This window comes from Hyla sarda, chromosome 2 (assembly GCF_029499605.1).
Source record: "Hyla sarda isolate aHylSar1 chromosome 2, aHylSar1.hap1, whole genome shotgun sequence".
Lineage (NCBI taxonomy): Eukaryota > Metazoa > Chordata > Amphibia > Anura > Hylidae > Hyla > Hyla sarda.
The window spans coordinates 382,517,778-382,537,002 of NC_079190.1; the positions used below are offsets into that span (position 1 = coordinate 382,517,778).

Here is a 19,225-nt window from a genome sequence, read left to right on the forward strand (position 1 = left end):
TAGCCCGGCACGTCACACGGAGCTTCAGCCTATCACCGGCCGCAGCGATGTCCCACCTCGGCCGGTGATAGGCTGAAGCTCCGTGTGACGTTCCGGGCTAACAGGAAGTAAGAAGAATACAGCCCGGGGACCGAACACCTGTACCGGAGCTCCGGGGGAGCCTAGGCAGGTAAGAGAAAGTGTGTTTTCTTTTATTTTGCAGCCCGGACGGGATAAAAGGAAAAAAGTGCGTGCCGGAGTACTCCTTTAAACACTTACAAGAAGGGCCACCTGCAATGACAGCACCTTCTGTACGGAGCACACAGGTCTCCGGAGCACAGGCAACTCAGTCTGAGGGAAAGCGAAAGTAAACTTCCAATTTGGCAGCTCACAGTCATTTGTGAGGTAAAGAAAAATGTATTAACGTCTTTGTGCCTTTTTGATAAATTCGGCACATGGCAGCAAAAAAAAAAAAAAAAAAAATGGACTTTGCACAGCAAATCAATGATAAATCTCCCCCATTATCTCTGGCTGTATATGGATAAATTCAAGAAAGGCAGCTGTTCTTGTGTATGGCCCTCTCTACTAAGGGTCTACTGACACGGCAGAATTTCCGCATGCGGATTCTTCATCAAATTAAAGCCCAATAGACTTCAATGGGATTCCGCACTCCCGTTCACACTTCAGAATTTCAGCATGAGGATTCTGCACCAAATCTGCACCGATTCCGCTCGATTTCCACACAAGCCAGAAACCATCCAAATGAATGTGGATGCGGAATTGATGCAGATGTGCAGAAATTCTGCCATGTGAATATACCCTAAGTCTGTAGGAACTAGGGAGACTGCCAAGTTAGTCAGTCCCTTAGAATTTTAAAGAGAGAGAGTCAAGCCACTTTTTCACCTCTTTTGGGCTGGATAGGCTCACCAAATAACCATGATGTATGATTGGTTGCAAAGACAATATGAACCAATAGTTCTCAAAAGTTGTAAAGGACCTTGTGCCTTATGTACCATCGCTATAAGCCTTGGAGTATATAAATGATACGTAAAACAAAGAACAGTTTGCACTATAGAGTTATTTCAGGCTTACCTCATTTTCTTTGGAGCAAATTCATAAATTGTTACATGTAAAAAAAAAAAAAAAAATTAAAAAGTTAATAAAATATACATTTTCTAACTTAAAAAAAATACCATAAGTAAATATTTGTTCTTCCCTGTAAAAATGTGTGGTACTGTATAGTACTCAGCATTTCTGAACTAAATCATCATTACAAATCTGACAATTTTTAGCTTTAGATTTTGGTGAGGATTATACAAATTAAACAGGTTGGCCCATTACCAGCATATATCACCTATGGAGAGGATTGATGATAGACGTACGGTCACTGTCTACGGGACTGACTGCAATAGCCAAATGCTGTATTCATCAATTTCGGTCAGTTCTATTTGACAGTGAACAGAGTGGTGGTCACCTTGGTGTACTATCACTCAATATATAAGGGACACTTGGGGATTTTTTTTATTTGATAATTTTTTTCTTGATAGGATGTTGGGGGTTATATAGATCAAAACCCTATTCAGCGGTATACATACCAGAGAGGAAGCACCACAGCGAAGATCGAAATGGGTTACAATAATGGAGACTGATTTTGCCTCCGGTACAGTAAGGCATTGTGTTTATTTCCCACTGCTGTTCCTGATTCTTAAATCAGTCCCCCCATCTCTTTATTGACAATGAGTCCACCATCTCTTTATTGACAAGGAGTCCTGCACTGTTTCTCACTAGTAGGGAAGGAATTAGACTAACCAGGGCAGTGCTTCTCTCTCCAAGGGCCCCACAGCAGCCGCATGGTCTGTCTCTTTGGTATTTACGGCTTTACCCGTAATTATGGTAACTTTGGCATTGAACCTGTGTATAGGCGATAAAGGCTGTGAGCGGGCCACTCGCTTATATTCGCAGTAGAGGATTTGCAGTGTTTACGCAATAAGATTTGCAACACTGTGGATTTTTTTGTCCATATTCAGTACAAAGGTGTCCATAGCCTTTAAAAAGGTATTCTAGCTTAAAGGGGTTATCCAGGAAAAAACTTTTTTTTATATATCAACTGGCTCCAGAAAGTTAAACAGATTTCTAAATTACTTCTATTAAAAAATCTTAATCTTTTCAGCACTAATGAGCTGCTTCTGTCTAAGGCTCTATGATGACACCTGTCTCGGGAACTGTCCAGAGTAGAAGCAAATCCCCATAGCAAACTCCTTCTACTCTGTGCAGTTCCTGAGACAAGCAGAGAAATGTCAGCAGAGAGCACTGTTACCAGACAGAAAGGAACAACTCAACTTCAGCCGCTGATAATTATTGGAAGGATTGAGATTTTTTAATAGAAGTAATTTACAAATCAGTTTTTTCCTGGAATACCCCTTTAAAGCTTTCTTTCCTCTATCCACTGCATAGGTAATACATGCTAGATGGGGTCATCACCATTGTCATAGATGAATGTGATGTGTGGCAGGGTGCATGTATGCCAGCCACTTCATTCAATCTCTCTCTAGCCAGGTTAGCCTGTTTTGGTGATCAATGGGAGTCCTATTGATCAAACTCTAGCCTATCTAGCATTTATCACCTATCTATTGGAAGGACAGAAATACTTTAAACAGATATATAATATAATTTAAAGGTAATCTGAGAGTTGTTTTATGCTGCCTGGACTACAGGCAGCGTGAAACAAATACAAGCTCCCTCATTATAGTAGGCCTTGACTTACTCGGAAATGTGTTGCTTTAACATGTTAACCCAACACAACATATTTTCCATCTGGTTAATAAGTTATCATAACCTGCCAGGGATCAAAGTAAGGCCAGCACTTAATGAGTAAATGTTACAGCGCTACTGTCATTTAAAATGACTTTTGTCATGCTGCCCAGACATGTCAAAAGTTGTGATTGTACCAGGTCTCACTCCTCAGACCTGCTGAGATCAGGAGTTATAAGAAAGTGTGTGCCCCATTCCTTGGCCTGATGGCAAATCCGACCTATTCACTTATACAGAGAAAAGGTTGGCTTTGACGGACAGTTGGGTAGAGAAATGCTGCTTCCGGCTTCTGTGTAAGCTATGATTTCTCTCAACTGTTTCAGAGTAAATCTTGGTGCACTTTAATGAGAGTTATAGGGGGAGATTTATCAAAACCAGTCCAGAGGCCTTGTTAAAAATGAAAGAAGGGATCTGATTGGTTGCTATGGGCAACTGGGCAACGTTTCCTCTGCACATGTTTTGATAAATCTCCCCCATAATGTCTATTTCATGTGGTCTATGGTTTGGAGAGCATGAAACAACTGACAGACACCCTTTAAGGGAAGGTTTACATGTACCTAATCCCCTATGGATTTCACATTGTGGATTTTACAATGCATATTTGATGCTGCAGATTTAAAGGGGTACTCCAGCCCTAATAAATCTTATCCCCTATCCAAAGGGCTGTAGGCTCCGAGTGTGTAGTGTGATGACGACGCGGCCTGAGTATCGTGACGTCACGCCCTGTCCCCTCAATGCAAGTCTATGGGAGGGGGCGTGACAGCTGTAATGCCCCCTCCCATAGTCTTGCATTGAGGGGGCGGGGTGTGATGTCACACATGGGCGTACCCATGACATTACGATACTCCGGCCGCGTGGTCGTCACACTACACACTCGGAGCCTCCAGCGCTGCGGAGAGCTCACAAGGGTGGGTGTGCAATGACAGATTGCGGGGGTCCCCAGGGTCGGGACCCCCACAATCATACATCTTATCCCCTATCCTTTGAATAGGGGATAAGATGTATTACGGCCGGAGTACCCCTTCAATAAATAAAAATAAATTCATAAAATCCTAAACTCCTTCTAAGTTTATTAATTTAGTGCAAATTTTGCTGAAGTTTACTGTATGACACACCTTTTAGCCACCAGACAACTGAAGAAGCCATGTCAGTATCAGAACCTAAAAGATACATAGGAATGTGGAAGAGTCAGCCAAATGCCAAAACTACTACTACATTAAAATTCAGTTAATTGTTAAAGGAAACCTTCTTTTTATTTTTATTTTTTTTAATCAACCGGTGCCAGAAAGTTAAACAGATTTGTAAATTACTTCTATTAAAAAATCTTAACCCCTCCAGTACTTATTAGCTGCTGAATACTACAGAGGAAATTGTTTTCTTTTTGGAACACAGTGTTCTCTGCTGACATCATGTCCACAGTGCTCTCTGCTGACATCTGTAGAGACAAACAGAGGAAAATGTGGCAATAAAAATCACACTTACCAAGTAGCGTTGCGCTCTGGGCACAACATCATGTAGCGTATAAGTCAATGGTGATCTGTCAGCAGCCTTGATCCTCCAGTCAGGTCCTCGCTCACTGGTCCAATGTTAGGCAGAAAATGATAAAAATGGATCTTCAACAAGCGCATTAACAGTGTAGAATAAGGATGGGAATGTTCAAAGTTCTTATAAAGATTTATTAGGCACAACCAGCAATGCGTTTCCTGCCCGTAATGGGCACTTAATCAGGCAAATGTGCATTTGCCTCATGAAGTGCCGCTACGGGCAGGAAACATGTTGCTGGTTGTGCCCAATAAATCGTTACGATAAGAACTTTGAACATTCTTATCCTTCTTCTACACTGTTAATGAGCCTATTGAAGATCCATTTTTATCATTTTCTGGTTGCTGACATCTGTGTTCATTTTAAGAACTGTCCAGAGTAGAAGAAAATCCCCATAGCAAACATATGCTGCTCTGGTGTCCCGGTACCGCATCCTATACGGTACCTATGTATCTGTGGGTCCCCATAGCCAGAGTCCCTAGGACGTAGGGATCCCTGTGATGTAGTTTACCCCTTGTCGCCTCTATTCCAGCTCATAGACCAGTAATTTATTTAAGGTTAATGTAAATAGGGTAATATATATATGTAAATAAATGGTTAATTACCTGTTCCATAGCGTTGCAGGACCTGCGGGTCACGTGACTAGGTAAACTCTATGGTATTCTGCTTAAGGACCTTTGGAGGCCCTGTGACGTAAGCAATCCCATTACTCTCTGTAATGGTGAATGACAGATGTTCGGACCAATCGGATTCACCCCGCCCCCTGCCCATATAAGGGACCTGTAACGCAGCTAACACAGTGAGTTAGGCCCGAGCCTTGCGGCAACGGCCGGATCATTCAAAATATAGAGTGTATCAATTCCCAGACACTCTGCAGCATCACCGGACCTAATAATACCCCTAAATCCGGACGGATCTGCAAATATCTACCCTAAATTCAGAGACTGTCAGTCACTAAGCAACATAAGGTCTGTTTGTACGAGACTGTTACTGTGCCTTGGATGTACCGCACGCACTTAAGTAAAGTTGTTCAAGTTCAAGTTCAATCTCCTTGTGGACCTTCAGTCATTTCATGCACCTATCGTTACTGGGAAGGGCGGCGATAGGCCGGAGCATAGCCTCCGCATAACAGCCCTCAGCCTGGCGTCACAAACTATAGGGTTAACATTAACCCCTCATATACCGATACCATACCACCACTACCATACACCCCCCAAGGGCTACCACAAAGCCTTTTTGGCATTGCACGAACAGGATTCGGGTGTGTGCCTACCATTGCCACTGGTGAAAGTGTACTCCCCCCCCCCCCCCCCAGAAAGGGAACTTTTTTCATGTGTTGCTGTGTACAAGAGCGGTGCTTGTGGGACACCATAAAAGGGGGCCAAGAGAAAAGTAAGGGGGAGGCGAAGATTTGTCTACTGTTGAAATGTGTAAAATGCGCAATGAGTTCATGCTGCGATCCTCTGGTCCGGTCGGCACAGGCGGAGCCGAACTGCTGCCGGAAAAGCGCGCAAAGAAAGCCCGCGCTACGCCATGCCCCGTCCCTGGGCGTGGACTCCAAGTTGCTGTATCCCAGCCGAAAGGGAACTCAAAGATGCAGGAGTCGTTTCTGGAGGGACCGGAAGTCGGGGCTGCACCGATAGCGTCCTTCCTGCCCAGCGCCATTTTGGAGAACCCTACTATAAAAGACGCCACGCAGAGCAACCTCTTCAGTCTGCAGAGAGAGCCAGAGAGTACAGACATGGCGGAGTGCAGCGTTCCACGTGGTCAAGTTGGCAAAATGGCGCCGGAAACACGGAAAGTTGTGGCAGTCGCAGCCCAACTTTTTCAAGAGCTTTCTGATCGTCTGCAGCGGCTGTCATTAGACGAAGAGGGGGCCGGCAATCTTCCCCCACTGCCTGATGATGACGACGATTGGCCAGAGACACCTCCAGCGAACAGTGCAGGGACACCTGGAGGTGCGTCACCGGTGGGATTGTCCCCTCACCACAGGACCTGGGGCTCGTGGGCCGAGATCCCGTCGGAGGAGTCTGCTGTGAGTACCCCGCCAGAGGCTGCCTATTTTTCCTCCTCCAGCCTTGAGGTCATTCCTCGATCAAGCTTGTCAAGTGCACGACCGTGCTCACCAAAATTGCCGCAATGGATTTTCGGAGATGAGCCAGAGCTGATCGAGTATATGCATAGAGTACTTCAACCGTTACCTGGGAAGACACTCCCACCAATCCCAACTGCAGAAAGGGAAAGGGTCTGTCAAGAAGCCGAGCTGGCCGAATTGATGGAAAAGCTAAAGGCCCGATACAAAGAACTCTATGCTCCAAAGCACGTACATTTGCCTTATGAAGAAAGAGTGCGGTATCAAGAAAATACCAAAGAAAGGGAGGCATTGTACATCCGTAAATGGGATCAACCCCGAGAAGGGGAGGAGCCATTAGAAAGGAGAAGAGCAACTGTGGCCAAGTTCGACAAGGTCAGAGGTTATGGGACACTCCTTGACTGACACACCGGGCAGACCATCCTCGTAAACCGGCGAGCAGTGCAAAGGCCATATCTCCATAAGAAGTTCTACACCTTGGAGGTGGGTGAAATTGTGGAGTACACCCCGTCCAGAGCCTTCGTGGAGAATGGGCTACAGCGGTCACCAGACCAACAGCCCCAACACAGCTTCCTTTCAAATATTTCCCGTCGGCGGATTGGGAGTCCGATCCCTTCAGCTTGCTCCTAAAGCCTCCACCAGCGCACCCAAGGAGGAGGAGCTTCAATAGTCAAGTTCAACATCTTCTATGTACAGTAAAGAGTCAAGTTCTTCATTTTCTACAGATCGTCGAGAGTCAAGTCCTGCTCAAGTTCAAGAAAGCAGGCCCAAATTGTGGGCACCAAAGACCGTACCTAGGCCCTCTCGGAGCAATGAGAGTTTGCCTCCTGCACAGGTACCAACGTATGTACCAAGGCCCTCTTCTGACATGGAGAGTCTGCCTGCTTCCAGGGTACCAACAAAAGGGTCATGGGTTGCTCCTAATTTCGAGATGGTACTCAAGCCCTATTGCCCCACTGTGATCCCGGCTAGTAAGCCTATAACCCCTTCTCAAGCTGCCTTCCACAACTCCATCCTCACCAATGTGGTGTGGCAAAGCTATGTTAAGTCTAATCCTGCCCCTGATGTTGGCAGATATAGAGGAACCAGGAGAGGCACTACAAGAGTAAAGAAGAACATCCTCTAAAGAAACTTTAAAGTAATGTCTTATTGTTTTCTGTCTAAACATTTTTGTCTTACAGCAACCAAGTTCAAGAAAAGTGCCTAGCAGGACTGTGCTAAGTAGTTCAAGTTTAAAGTTCAGCAACGTAACCACTAAGCTTGTGCCTGACTATTAAGTCAAGAGACTCCTAGCCTGTAGGAAATTCACTAAGGACTGTACCCGACTGAGTTGTGGTTAAGGCCTTGCTCACTTTTTCAATTGAACTCCAATATGTTTAGTCTACTTAGGATGTACACCAAATGTATAGATCATCCTGTTATATAGCATCCTGTTCTAGTCCTAGTCCCTCTGTCTCAGGGGTCCCGGTACCGCATCCTATACGGTACCTATGTATCTGTGGGTCCCCATAGCCAGAGTCCCTAGGACGTAGGGATCCCTGTGATGTAGTTTACCCCTTTTCTCCTCTATTCCAGCTCATAGACCAGCAATTTATTTAAGGTTAATGCAAATAGGGTAATATATATATGTAAATAAATGGCTAATTACCTGTTCCATAGCGTTGCAGAACCTGCGGGTCACGTGACTAGGTAAACTCTATGGTATTCTGCTTAAAGGGGTATTCCAGGCCAAAACTTTTTTTTTATATATCAACTGGCTCCGGAAAGTTAAACAGATTTGTAAATTAATTCTATTAAAAAATCTTAATCCTTCCAATAGTTATTAGCTTCTGAAGTTGAGTTGCTGTTTTCTGTCTAACTGCTTTCTGATGACTCACGTCCCGGGAGCTGTCCAGCTCCTATGGGGATATTCTCCCATCATGCACAGCTCCCGGGACATGACATCATCATTGAGCAGTTAGACAGAAAACTTCAGAAGCTAATAACTATTGGAAGGATTAAGATTTTTTAATAGAAGTAATTTACAAATCTGTTTAACTTTCCGGAGCCAGTTGATATATAAAAAAAAGTTTTTGCCTGGACTACCCCTTTAACCCCTTAAGGACTCAGCCCATTTTGGCCTTAAGGGCTCAGACAATTTAATTTTTACGTTTTCATTTTTTCCTCCTCGCCTTCTAAAAATCATAACTCTTTTATATTTTCATCCACAGACTAGTATGAGGGCTTGTTTTTTGCGCGACCAGTTGTCCTTTGTAATGACATCACTCATTATATCATAAAATGTATGGTGCAACCAAAAAACACTATTTTTGTGGGGAAATTAAAACGAAAAACGCAATTTTGCTAATTTTGGAAGGTTTTGTTTTCACGCCGTACAATTTATGGTAAAAATGACATGTGTTCTTTATTCTGAGGGTCAATACGATTAAAATGATACCCATTATTATATACTTTTATATTATTGTTGCGCTTAAAAAAAATCACAAACTTTTTAACCAAATTAGTACGTTTATAATCCCTTTATTTTGATGACCTATAACTTTTTTATTTTTCCGTATAAGTGGCGGTATGGGGGCTCATTTTTTGCGCCATGATCTGTACTTTTTTTTGATACCACATTTGCATATAAAAAACTTTTAATACATTTTTTATAATTTTTTTTTTAATAAAATGTATTAAAAAAGTAGGAATTTTGGACTTTTAAATTTTTTTTTCGTTCACGCCGTTCACCGTACGGGATCATTAACATTTTATTTTAATAGTTCGGACATTTACGCACGCGGCGATACCAAATATGTCTATAAAAATGTTTTTTACGCTTTTTGGGGGTAAAATAGGAAAAAACGGACGTTTTACTTTTTTATTGGGGGAGGGGATTTTTCACTTTTTTTTAACTTTTACTTTTACATTTTTTTACATTTTTTTTTACACTTGAATAGTCCCCATAGGGGACTATTCATAGCAATACCATGATTGCTAATACTGATCTGTTCTATGTATAGGACATAGAACAGATCAGTATTATCGGTCATCTCCTGCTCTGGTCTGCTCGATCACAGACCAGAGCAGGAGACGCCGGGAGCCGCACGGAGGAAGGAGAGGGGACCTCCGTGCGGCGTTATGAATGATCGGATCCCCGCAGCAGCGCTGCGGGCGATCCGATCGTTCATTTTAATCGCGAACTGCCGCAGATGCCGGGATCTGTATTGATCCCGGCACCTGAGGGGTTAATGGCGGACGCCCGCGAGATCGCGGGCGTCGGCCATTGCCGGCGGGTCCCTGGCTGCGATCAGCAGCCGGGATCAGCCGCGCATGACACGGGCATCGCTCCGATGCCCGCGGTTATGCTTAGGACGTAAATGTACGTCCTGGTGCGTTAAGCACCACCTCACCAGGACGTACATTTACGTCCTGCGTCCTTAAGGGGTTAAGGACCTTTGGAGGCCCTGTGACGTAAGCAATCCCATTACTCTCTGTAATGGTGAATGACAGATGTTCGGACCAATCAGATTCACCCTCCCCCCTGCCCATATAAGGGAGCGGCGGCCATGTTTTCGCTCTCTTGTTTCTGGGCTGTAAAACGAGAAGGACCTGTAAGGCAGCTAACGCAGTGAGTTAGGCCTGAGCCTTGCGGCAACGGCTGGATCATTCAAAATATAGAGTGTATCAATTCCCAGACACTCTGCAGCATCACCGGACCTAATAATACCCCTAAATCCGGACGGATCTGCAAATATCTACCCTAAATTCAGAGACTGTATAGATAGCTCAAGGTCCGCAACAACTGTCAGTCACTAAGCAACATAAGGACTGTTTGCACGAGACTGTTACTGTGCCTTGGATGTATCGCAAGCACTTAAGTAAAGTTGTTCAAGTTCAATCTCCTTGTGGACATTCAGTCATTTCATGCACCTATCGTTACTGGGAAGGGCGGCGATAGGCCGGAGCATAGCCTCAGCATAACAGCCCTCAGCCTGGCGTCAGGAACTATAGGGTTAACATTAACCCCTCATATACCGATACCATACCACCACTACCATACACCCCCCAAGGGCTACCACACTGCTCTGGACAGTTCCTAAAATGGACAGAGATGTCAGCAGAGAGCATTGTGGTCATGATGTCAGCAGAGAGCTCTGTGTTCCAAAAAGAAAACCATTCCCTCTGTAGTATTCAGCAGCTAACAAGTACTGGAATGATTAAGATTTTTTAATAGAAGTCATTTACTAATCTTGTTAACTTTCTGGCACCAGTTGATTTAAAAAAAAAAAAGTTTTCCACCGGAGTACCCCTTTAATGGCAATATGGTCAGTCTCAGAGATGGAATCTTGATTATTACACCATCATAAAAAAAAAATATCTAAAACTCTGTTGAATTAGGAACTTTTTATACTAAATTATATTGAGCAATGTAACAAAAAACCCTGACTTAAGCCACTCCATTGGCTGCAGCTCTGTCAGCAATGGCAGACGCCACAAGATACATAAACAGATAGGAGAAAATGCTGTGTACAGAAGCTCTACACAACCAGGACTACAGCATGAAGTTCTTCTTTGTCTGGGTAAAGGAAAACATGTTTCAAGTGTTGATATAGATCTGATGAAAATATCATTGCAACTTACAGCACACTCAGTGCCACTATTCACCTAATAGCAGAACCCTATTAACATGTAAAGGAAAGACCAATATTAATTATGCTGGAACACCAATCAACTGTAACTTAGGCGAGGTTCACACGGCTGTTTGCATCCGACCTGCTAAGAGTCCGATTGGCTCTTTTTTTTTTTTTCTTCTTTTTTTCAGCCGATCAAACCTTGAAATGGGTTGGATGCAAACAGCTACTGTCAGGTCCCGACGACCCCCATTCTCTTGCATGTGGCCCGTCAGTGATGCCGTAATTTTACAGGAATTTAACAGGAAAACATTTTTTTTTCTCCTCTAAACTTGATGGAACTGCCAACGGAGCTCCACCTAACAGAGCCCGATGGCAGTGTGAACGAGGCCTTACCTACAAAGAAGGCTTCTTCTTGCTTCTCCTGCTCAGGATATGGTGGAGATGTTCCTGTGTTGTGTACACTCTCTTTGGGCAATGCATTATGCCTTCCTTTCTCATCTTCACTTAGCTGATAGTCTTTCTTTTTATCAGAAATTAGGCTCACCTTACGAATTGTTGGAAACTGTGAAGATAATGGGGCATTACCTAGGCGTGTTTCATCTGTGTCAGTGTTGCTTGACATGGTGGTCTCTGTCTGCAAATAACTATCACTTGTAGCTGTTTTAGTAGCAGGTGTTGGTGAGGCACTACGGCGAAGTAAAGAAGATCTGCTGTGAAGAGCTGTGTAACTTTGAGTTTTTGGGGACAAGCTCTTTGATCGTGTTTTTACTTTAGATGATGCATACTGGGTCTCCAGTAGCCGTTTTCTCCATTCAGTGGCCTTTATTTCAGGTTGACTCTTACTTTGCATACCATGTATTAGCAAATTGGATTTCGGTGCCTGAACAGAAGGATTGATGCTCTCTTGGATTTGTGTGATGTTTTGTGCTTCTGTGACATCTTTTTTTGGCATTTCTGCTAGGTTTGGCTGTAATGGTTTAGATGGCTCCTTGAGCTCTTGGTTAGCATTTGATATCTTTGTCCTATCTTCGTCCTGAGCATCCATGATGAAAACACTAAGATTCTGAGAAAAACAAGACAATGATTACTGTCAAATACCGTTTTTTTTTTGTTTTTTTTTGTAAAAAGAGCTTATAAATAGAGTATTTCCCTTAATTCTTGTCACCCCCTTCAGGACAAGGCCAATATAAGTCTTGAGAAATAAAAAATGTTTTTGTTTTTCGTCTTCCCACATTCTGCCCATTTTTTTTAAAGACCCTGTAAGAGAGCTACTTTGCACATTGTAAAAACAAAATAGCTTTTTATGTGTATTTTTCTTTTAATTTTTCTTAACTGATATTTTTTTTCATTTATATTGTCTTATTTTATAATTTATCCTGTTTCAACATTTTCTTTGTTCATTTTTTTTTCTTTTATTTGTAATATTTAATGGGGTTATCTACCATAAGGTGATTTTAGTAGGTACCTTGCAGACAGTAATGGACATGCTTAGGAAGAATCTGTGCTTGACTTGGGGTTAAATGGCTTTGTTGTGAGATTACCATAATACTGTGGTTGTCTTTTTGTGAAATTGGTATTTCTTGTTGGAGTTCGTTTTCTCAAACTATATATCCCATAGTCCCTGGTTTGTGAGTGTGAGGTTACTTTCCTCCCTACCACACATCAGCCACCCCAGCCATTGAAACACAAATGAGCTGCTTTCCATTCAAAAAAACAGTGTTTTCTAACCAGGGTGCCTCCAGCTGTTGCAAAAATACAATTAGTTGCAGAAAGATCTGCAGAAATATCTGGGTTGCTCCACAGCAGGACAGTCACCCTTTGCACACCAGACCAGTGATGTCATGTCTGGGCCACACTGCAACCAGGGAAAACCTGAGACAAGTAATTTTGTTAAAAATAAATATTGGGGCAAAAAATCAAAGAATTGCGAGACCACCGTCACACACAGGTACAGACACTATATTAAGAACTACACTAACTTTATAGCCCCTGTAACAGAGTCAAATAAAAAGAATTCCTGGAATACCTTTTTAACCCCTTCCGCTATAGGACGTATTCATACGTTCGCGCACTGGGACGTATGCATACATTCTAGCGATCTCCTGCACTGCACTGCTGCACAGTCAAGCACAGTCGGGGACCCATCGCAGCTGCCAGGGCCGCGATCGCCCCGTTCCCGGCTACATTAACCCCATAGATGCCATGATCAATCCTGATCACGGCATCTATGGTGTTGACAGGGGGAGCACGCTGGTTGCTATGGCATGGTTGCTATACTATGACAGCAGGAGGTCAGATGATGATGACCTCCTGTATGCCTGCTATGAAAGCCTGTGAGATCCAGCCACAGGCTGGATCGTACAGGCTGTAGTATCTGCAGCCGTTCAGGTTATACTGTGCTGCAGTACAAATGTATTGCAGCATAGTATAACCTGTGAAAAATAAAATAATAAAAGGTTGTCCAATACATGTTCACAAGTGTATAATAAAAAAAAAAATGACCCTTTCCCAATAAAACGCTGCATTGTCATCAAAAAAGATCAAAAACACAAATCATATACATAATGGGTATTGCCACATCCGTAATGATATGTACTATAAAACTATAATGTAAATTATCCCGCACAGTGAACGACGTAAAAAAGAAAAAACAACAAAAATCGCAAAATTCTCAAATTTTCGTACAAATAGCGGAATAAAAATATCATAAAGGTAGCATGTATTGCAAAAATTATACCAATAACAAGTACAGTCCTGCAAAAAATAAGCCCTCACTCACTGGCATCAGACGTAAAATAAAAAAGTTACTGCTATTGGAAAATGAATGGCAGAAGAAGAATTTTGCTCAGAAAAGGAAAAAGAACATAGAAAGCTATATAAAATGGGTATCGCCATAATTGTACTGACCCACAGAACAAATACACTGCTCAAAAAATATAACACATCCTAGATCTGAATGAATGAACTAATCGTATGAAATACTTTCGTCTTTACATAGTTGAATGTGCTGACAAAAAAATCACACAAAAATGATCAATGGAAATCAAATTTATCAACCCATGGAGGTCAGGATATGGAGTCACACTCAAAATCAAAGTGGAAAACCACACTACAGACTGATCCAACTTTGATGTAATGTCCTTAAAACAAGTCAAAATGAGCCTCAGTAGTGTGTGTGGCCTCCACGGGCCGTATGACCTCCCTACAATGCCTGGACATGCTCCTGATGAGGAAGCAGATGGTCTTCTGAGGGATGTCCTCCCAGACCTGGACTAGAGCATCCGCCAACTTCTGGACAGTCTGTGGTGCAACTTGATGTTTGTGGATGGAACGAGACATGATGTCCCAGATGTGCTCAATCGGATTCAGGTCTGGGGAACGTGCGGGCCAGTCTATAGCATCAATGCCTTCCTCTTGCAGGAACTGCTGACACACTCCAGCCACATGAGGTCTAGAATTGTCTTGCATTAGGAGGAACCCAGGGCCAACCGCACCAGCATATGGTCTCACAAGGGGTCTGAGGATCTCATCTCGGTACCTAATGGCAATCAGGCTACCTCTGGCAAGCACATGGAGGGCTGTGTGGCCACCCAAAGAAATGCCACCCCACACCATTACTGACCCACCTACAAACCGGTCATGTTGGATTATTTTGCAGGCAGCAGAACATTCTGCACGGAATCTACAGACTCTGTCACGTCTGTCACATGTGCTCAGTGTGAACCTGCTTTCATCTGTGAAGAGCACAGGGTGCAAGTGGCGAATTAGCCAATCTTGGTGTTCTCTGGCAGATGCTAAACGTCCTGCATGGTGTTGGGCTGTAAGAACAAACCCCACCTGTGGACGTCGGACTCTCATACCACCCTCATGAAGTCTGTTGCTGACCATTTGAGTGGACACTTGCACATTTGCGGCCTGCTGGAGGTCATTTTGCAGGGCTCTGGCAAAGCTCCTCCTGCTCCTCCTTGCACAAAGGCGGAGGTAGCGGTCCTGCTGCTGGGTTGTTGCCTTCCTACGGCCTCCTCCACGTCTCCTGACGTACTGGCCTGTCTCCTGGTAGTGCCTCCATGCTCTGGACACTACACTGACAGACACAGCAAACCTTCTTGCCGCAGCTCGCATTGATTGGCTATCCTGGAAGAGCTGCACTACCTGAGCTACTTGTGTGGGTTGTAGACTCCGTCTCATGCTACCACTAGCGTGAAAGCATGCCAGCATTCAAAAGTGACAAAAACATCAGCCATGAAGCATAGGAATGGAGAAGTGGTCTGTGGTCACCACCTGCAGAACCACTCCTTTATTGGGGGTGTCTTGCTAATTGCCTATTATTTCCACCTGTTGTCTGTTCCATTTGCACAACAGCATGTGAAATTGATTGTCAATCAGTGTTGCTTCCTGAGTGGACAGTGTGATTTCACAGAAGTGTGATTGACTTGGAGTTATATTGTGTTGTTTAAGTGTTCCCTTTATTTTTTTGAGCTATGTATAACATCACTTTTACCGGACAGTGTACACCATAAAATAATAATAATAATAATAATAATAATTTTAAAAAAATGCCAGAAATTGCCCAGTTTTTCACAATATTTTGGAGTTTTTCACAAAAAATGCACTCCTTATATAAAGTACAATATGTCACGAAAAAACTATCTCAGAATCGCTCTGCTGAGAAAAAGAATTCTAAAGTTATTGCCATTTAAAGAGATACAGGTCAAATGCAGAAAAAAAAGGGCCTGGTCATTAAGGTAAAAAAATGGGTCTGTCCTTAAAGGGGTACTCCAGCATTATTACATCTTATCCCCTATCCAAAGGATAGGGGATAAGATGTATGATCGTGGGGGTCCTGCCACTGGGGACCCCAGCAATCTGTCACGTCCCCTCCCATAGTCTTGCATTGAGGGGGCTGAGCATGATGTCACACGGGGCGGAGTTGTGACATCACGATACTCCGGCTGCAATGCGGAGAGCTCACAAAGGTAGGTGCGCAATGACAGATTACGGGGGTCCCCAGTGGCAGGACCCCGCAATCATACATCTTATCCCCTATCCTTTGGATAGGGGATAATTTGTATTAGGGCCAGAGTACCACTTTAAGGGGTTAAGCATATTCCCCTTTGTAGAGTGCTAGCTGAACTCCTCCATCTGATTGTATGGCCACAGTTTTTGAACGGCTTTGTGTAGGAACTTTCTGCTAACATACTTTTTATGTCTTGTCCACCAACAGTTTTAGTAAGTTTTAGTAAAAGTAATCATCATGCCAATCTTTAGGCTGTGTTGACACAATGTGCTTTATCTGCGGTATTGTTGCGGAACCGTGCCTATTTATACCATGCTTTTGTGGTGGCCCAGTACGGGAGGTGTTACCCTGTGCTCCTGCTGTCCTGTCAGGCAGCCTCCTTCAGTGTCCCCAAGGCCCCCCGCACTTGTTTCCCCATTGTAAATATGTTTTACCATGTAAAGTGTTATAAAATTGAATGTTGCTTTAAGAGTTATACCATGTGATATGTCATGTGATTGTTACCCAGGAGGTACCAGTGACCAGGTGATCCCAAGAGTGACCTATGGGCTCCCTGCTAGTCTCCCCATATAAGCCCTGGGTGGAGCTTCTCTCCTGAGCTCTGCTCTTCTGCTAAGCTGCAGTCCAGTGCAGTGTTGCCTAATGTGTGTGTCCAGAGTGTTGGAGGCCTCAAAGTCAAGTCCTGCAGCCACCATCAAGTCAAGTAAGATAAAGTCACAGCTTTATGAGTCAAGCAAGTCAATTCCTGTCATCTGTCAAGTCAGCATGGTCTGCATTCAATTGTCCAGTCCTACTACAAGTCCCAGCAAGCCCTTAAGGTGTCTAAGTCACTGGTCACCTCCTTGGGCCCTGGATGAACTGTATAGACTTTACCAACTTTCTACCCTCAGTAAAGCTACCATTGTCCGTAACTTGGCATTGAAGTCTTTATTGACCCCGTGCCTAGCCCAGGATCCAGCGGTATACCTTTGGGTGGGTTTAGGCTAAACCACACCCTGGCATTACGAATACAAGGGGTTAATGCTATCTGCCCCTAGGGTAACAACATCTGCCCTCATTACACACCGCTACCACAACTTTTATGGAAGATTACCAAAATAAGTGCATTTTTAAAAATGGCAAGTTTTACTAGGATTTGCACAAATGCGAAATTGTTACCTGTAAAAACAGCAGTATCACAACAGTGCTGCAAATAAAACGCAAAGTGTGAACACAGCCTTAGGGCATGTTTACGCTTACTGTATAAGCTGTAGATTTGATGCTGTGTTTAGCTATTTATTTAGATTTATTTAGGCTTCACATATGTAGATTTTGCTGCAGATTTTACACAACGGATTTTGCTACTTGTTGAAGCCAATGGTTTGCAAAATCAGTTGTGGAAAATCTGCAGGAAAATACAGACGTGAACATGCCACGTCACACGTGCCATATTTTGCTGTCTATTTGCTGCTGCATATTTTCCTACCCATTGAAGTCAATAGGTAGAAAAATCAGCTGCGTATTTTGCTGCCCATTGGCTTCAATGGGTAGGAAAATACGCAGCAGCAAAATACCCTTAGGGTATGTTCACCCTGCGGAATTCCACGAGTAAAATTCCGCGCTGTGAACATTATCATCAGTGTGAATGGGTCTTCCGCGAGACCTGTTCACACTGCAGAATTTCAGCGGCGGACAATAGATATTGGTATACAGAAGTATAATAGATATTGGTATACTGCTTAATTTAAATATTGTATAAGTATTTATTTATTCATTGTAAATTTTTTTTTTTTGAGAAAACAAAGTGTTAGGAATTTGTAATATTGGGTAATAAAATAAGTTTTTTTACATTATATTTTTATTACTCTGACTGCTTATACAGTACATTGCAATACAGTACTAATATACTGCAGTGTATAGTAAAAATTGCCTACACAAGGATTGTAATAGGATCCCTATGGTGGCAGCCATGAAGGCCTACAGATGGCCCCTGGCTGCCATGACAACCGATCAGCATATGTACAGTGGATGTTGCTAAAGAGTTAAAGCATCAATGCACAGGTATATGTAGACGTATACCAGATAGTATAGAAGACAACATAAACATGTTAGTAATACTGAGGCACTAATATGTATACAGGTGATTGGTACAGGCAGTTTTGATGTCACATCTGCCCCATGTAGTACTTACCCAGGAACTTAAAATTAACTCACAACTGGCATAACAGGGGCAAATGGCCCTATAAGGCTGAGGAAAGGCAGCACAAGTGTTTTAATAAACTGGGGGAGATTTATCAAACCTTGTGCTAACGGACTGCATAGCAGTTGCCAATAGCAACCAATCAGATTCCAGCTTTCATTTTTCATATGTTTTTTTTTTTTTTTTTAAAGAGAGAAACCATCTGATTGGTTGCTGTGGGCAACAGTTCCTAGTATCCTCCCCTCTCTACACACTAGAATGGTATAACCCACAGATTTAATCCTGTGAAGTGCATTCAATGGTGAAGTCATGTGACCACACATTACCATAATATATATATGACATCCATGACTGAATAGGAATATTGGTGGAATAATAATATTTAATTATTATTATTACTATTCTTTGTTTTAGCTGATGTTGTTATATACAAAAATATGTTCTATACAAAATAAGAGAATATTAGGTGGAGTAATACATTTCCTATGACTCCCAGAAACACTGGATATAACACTATCCTAACAACTGCAACGTACGGCATGTTTTCAGGGAGTCTGACCACTGCTCTAGTCCCTACAATCCACATCCAAAATAGCACAGTGACACTGCCCCAAACCTAGCTCCTACAGACTTCAATAGTGACCCGTCACATTGTTCAGCGCTGAATGGGAGCTTTAGGGTTGCCACCCATTTTTTTTTTTTTTTGAGTTATAAGTAGAGATGAGCAAACTTTTGAAAAATTTGATTCGGCCGAATTTTCCGAAAAAGTTTGTTTTGTTCCGAATTTTTTCGTGGGAAATCTATATTAAAAAAAGGCTATTTCTAGCCTACATACAGCCTCTATAGTGGTATAGAACACTTTGCTGTGTTCTAAAACGCATATGGAGTGTGCTGGGGTAGTGAAATAATTCTGTTATTCAGAATAACATGCAGATTACCGGCATCACTTTTAGAATCACTGCTGCACAGCAGCACAATGACAGAGCCTG

At 42.9% G+C, this 19,225-nt stretch overlaps 2 protein-coding genes across 2 annotated transcripts in view; both read right to left on the reverse strand.

Moving 5' to 3' along the window:
• LOC130356680 (septin-4-like) overlaps positions 1–19,225 on the reverse strand; it is a 138,117-nt gene that overhangs the window by 111,935 nt on the left and 6,957 nt on the right. The window lies entirely within an intron of this gene.
• On the reverse strand, positions 3,848–18,418 carry LOC130356682 (uncharacterized). The gene is made up of 3 exons (XM_056558535.1): positions 18,228–18,418; positions 11,434–12,103; positions 3,848–3,950 (listed from the first exon to the last, which is right to left on the reverse strand). The coding sequence occupies exons 2-3, from the start codon at positions 12,083–12,085 to the stop codon at positions 3,868–3,870; spliced, it is 735 nt and encodes a 244-aa protein (XP_056414510.1). The 5' UTR covers positions 12,086–12,103; positions 18,228–18,418; the 3' UTR covers positions 3,848–3,867.

Bases quoted from the DNA above. Each gene is read 5' to 3' on its own strand.
- LOC130356682 (XM_056558535.1), bottom strand. From the start codon at position 12,085: ATGGATGCTCAGGACGAAGATAGGACAAAGATATCAAATGCTAACCAA. The intron at 3,951-11,433 runs GTAAGGCCTCGT...TGTATCTTTTAG, and splicing joins AGAAGAAGCCTTCTTTGTAG to GTTCTGATACTGACATGGCT.